General features: G+C 32.8%; 1 protein-coding gene across 1 annotated transcript; it reads left to right on the top strand.

The window, feature by feature from the left end:
• The first annotated feature begins 981 nt into the window (after nt 1-981).
• LOC114723065 (calcium-binding protein CML39-like) lies at nt 982-1,830 on the top strand. Its single transcript, XM_028909207.1, has one exon. It carries the CDS (start codon nt 1,238-1,240, stop codon nt 1,658-1,660), a length of 423 nt encoding a protein of 140 aa, XP_028765040.1. The 5' UTR covers nt 982-1,237; the 3' UTR covers nt 1,661-1,830.
• Nucleotides 1,831-3,524: the final 1,694 nt, after the last annotated feature.

The following is a 3,524-nucleotide window of genomic DNA, read 5'->3' on the forward strand; positions in this document are numbered from 1 at the left end:
TGTCATCTATAAATAGTAAGTACGTACCCTCTTTGTCCGTTATTATAAGAAATAATTAGTAAAAACACACGATTAGAAATATTAGTTAAATTAAGTTAAAAAATGTATAATATATATTTTTAATTTTACTCTTATTTGTAAAAAGAATATATAAGGGATAACATGTAAAATTTATTGTAGAAAGATCATAAGTAACATATTTTAATGGAAGTAAAAATATAGAGACTAATTTAAAATTTTAGATAGGATTTGTTTTTATATTTAGAAATACTATTATAAAAAAATTGTTTCTTATAAAAAAGAGAGGGAATACTAAAATAATTGCAAGCTTTAGATAAATGAGAATCAGTCTCTATTTTCTCTCTCTTTTTTTTTCATTTCCTTCACAATCCCTGGTAACTTTCCTTATTTTCATGACCGATGCCATATTTATATCCCAGGCCCTTTTTATTTCTATGTTAGTATTTATCCTATTAAACAAATTCCTAAACAAGATATTTTGGCAAACCATGATTGATCCCCACCGCGGCTGACCCGATCTTTTGCTCAGACACAAAAGAAAAGACATGCTGTGTCTTAGCTGACTTCTTCCACGAAGGTGACGTTTTTCTTATACTGCCACTTGCAAAATAATCCCGCTGACCACGTGGACATATAATGACAATAACACGTGTCCACGTCTTCATTTAGGTAAAGTCAAAAGAAGACATAATTAATTAATTATTACAAACAAGGAAATCATTATCACACGGATTAACAACACATTGACAACGTAGCCGACCTGCGCATATGATTCATTTACACTCTAGCATTTCGCCGACATACACGTCTTCCCCTTTCTCACACCGTTATTGTCGTTTCCTACCCTTCCAAAAGTCCTGTTTCGTACGCGTTATCCATTTCCATTCTTCTTCTTCTTCTTCTTAAATTCTTTATTCTTGGCACACAAACAAGTGGATCTCTGAGAAGTCCAATGTTTAATTCCCTTATCATGATTGTCCTCGAACTCTCCCAGCATCTTCTCCACGTCATGCCCACTCCCTAGCTAGCCTCAACTATAAAAGCCCCATCACCCCCAAATATCCCATACCTACTCACCAACGCTACACATATACAATTTTCTGGGTTTAGTTACACTCTCGCTTCGATCCTTGTAAATTTCACTTCTGTTCGGTGTTTGTTTCGTTTTCGTGCTGCTAGTCTCACACACGGACACACATAGAGAGAGAGAGAGAATATGAGGGACCCTGCAGGAGTGGAAAGTGTAGTGAGATACTTGGACGAAGATGGAGACGGGAAGGTGTCGGCGGAGGAGCTGCGGCGGCGGCTGGGGAAGTTGGGAGGGGAGATACTAGAGAAGGAAGCGGAAACGGCGATAAAGGAATTGGATTCGGACGGCGATGGGCTATTGAGTTTGGAGGATTTGGTGGGATTAATGGAGAGAGTGGGAGAGGAAGAGAAGTTGGAAGATTTAAGAGAAGCGTTTAAAATGTATGATGCAGAAGGGGTTGGGTTCATAACGCCCAAGAGCTTGAAGAGGATGCTGGGCAAGTTGGGAGAATCCAAATCCATTGAAGAATGCAAACTCATGATTGATACCTTTGATTTAAATGGCGATGGCGTCCTTAGCTTTGAAGAATTCATAATTATGATGAAGTGATCGAAGAGATTATTCATGTTATTTTGTTTCTATATTCACCTCATCTCTGTCATTCTTTTGATTTTTAGTCGTATGTGTTATAATCTTTGATTTGTATATATTATTTCTTGTTATATCGACCACGAGGATTTGAAATCTTCAATCACGTTCCATTTCCTCCCTTGCAAATATGAGCCAGCCTCTGTTAATTCTGTATGCTTTTTTTTTTTTTTTTTGGCTTTCTGATCCTAAGGATTATATTCCAACAAAAGTATAAAGCCATGAATGGCAAGCCACGGTAAGTATATTATATTATATTACATTATATATATATATATATATAGGTAATTTTTTAATGAAATTATAGTATTTGATTTTGCAACTCTTCTCTCATAATCAATATATCAATCATATGGTAGTCATTCTTGTGGGGAATTGAGGCAAGGCAATTGTTGGTTATATAATTAATGTTCAAGTAATGTGAAGGACGATAGTTGTCTACAACATTACCTTATTGGCATTCTTACGCTGTTTTTCATAGGCAATATCTTTTTTTTTAACCTTTATAGCCAATGTATCATTAAAACTATCAATTATACTTCATTTTAAAATATAATTCTTTTAATATTTGCACGCATATTGAGAAATAAACATAATTGATATGACAATTACTTTCAAATTGCCAAATTTGTCCTTAATTCATTTTATCATTGGCAGAATAAAATAAAGAAGCAAGGGTTCCCATAAATGCCCTACTTTTAGCTTACAGATAAGAAAATAACGGCAAAATATCAATTAATATTGCAATAAATTTTAAAAGAACATGTTAAATAATTTTTTTTAAAAAAAGGACCTAAATTTTATAATAGAGGGTTAGGGTCCCAACTCCCAAGTCCAAATTTATACCTGCACCCTGGTAAAAAAAAATAAAAAATACCTGCACTTCACTGGCCCTTATAATCTGAAGTAAGGTGCTACTTTAGTGCCATAATTGAGTGCTCAATATGTTTAAAATTTAAGAGGAAGGTACATGAACAGATTATATCCACCAAGACCATGATCAAAGACAATGCTTAAAAGTATTCCGTTTAATTAATGAAGACACAACCCAGGAAAAAAAAAAAGTGCCCTTTGAAGAACTATAAGGGCAAGCAAGCTTTACAGAACAACAGAATAACATAACAAAAACAAAAACTTTGTGCGTCGCACATTCGCCCAAGGATATTAAAATTTTTATTTTTAAATTAAAAAGTAGGCACTCACAAACTGAGGTTATAAATTGGATTGAACCTATAATTTCCTGCTTATAAATAAGCATTCGTGTCACTAAATTATAAATTTAAGATATTCATATTTAGTATCTAATAATGCCTTAAACAAAATTGTTTTCAATAAAAAGATAACTATGTTTAGGAAAAAAAAAAAATATAAAGTTAGAGATTGACAGGCACACCAGTACTTTATTGAGCCCAAGCAAGCCCAGTTATGGCAAATCGCTTTAATATACAAGCATAAACAAACATGATTTTTCTATAATGTAACTTGAGATTCTTGATGCAATTTGCATGTAACCAAGGTATTACCTCCGGTCCTTAATATAAAATCTTGTTTGACTTTTATTTTGATTTTAAATATAAGACCCCAATCCATTTTGTCTCTCATGTTTGTATTTTTTTCCAAGATAGTCCTCCTAATAATAGTAAGGATATTTTAGGAAGACAACATATATTTATTATAAATAACTAACTTAACTTCTTTCTTTAATCTCTTCAAATTAGTCAACTAGCTCTTATAATTAGGGTTGGAAGTAGATAATATTTTAGGATGAGAAGATTATATATGTCACATAGAACCTGTATCAATAATTTTGTAAACATAAAAAAAA

Source organism: Neltuma alba, unplaced genomic scaffold (genome assembly GCF_004799145.2).
Source record: "Neltuma alba isolate B1F8T4 unplaced genomic scaffold, ASM479914v2 tig00012124_pilon, whole genome shotgun sequence".
Lineage (NCBI taxonomy): Eukaryota > Viridiplantae > Streptophyta > Magnoliopsida > Fabales > Fabaceae > Neltuma > Neltuma alba.

Excerpts from the sequence above, each read along its gene's own strand:
- LOC114723065 (XM_028909207.1), top strand. The coding sequence starts at position 1,238 with ATGAGGGACCCTGCAGGAGTGGAAAGTGTAGTGAGATACTTGGACGAA.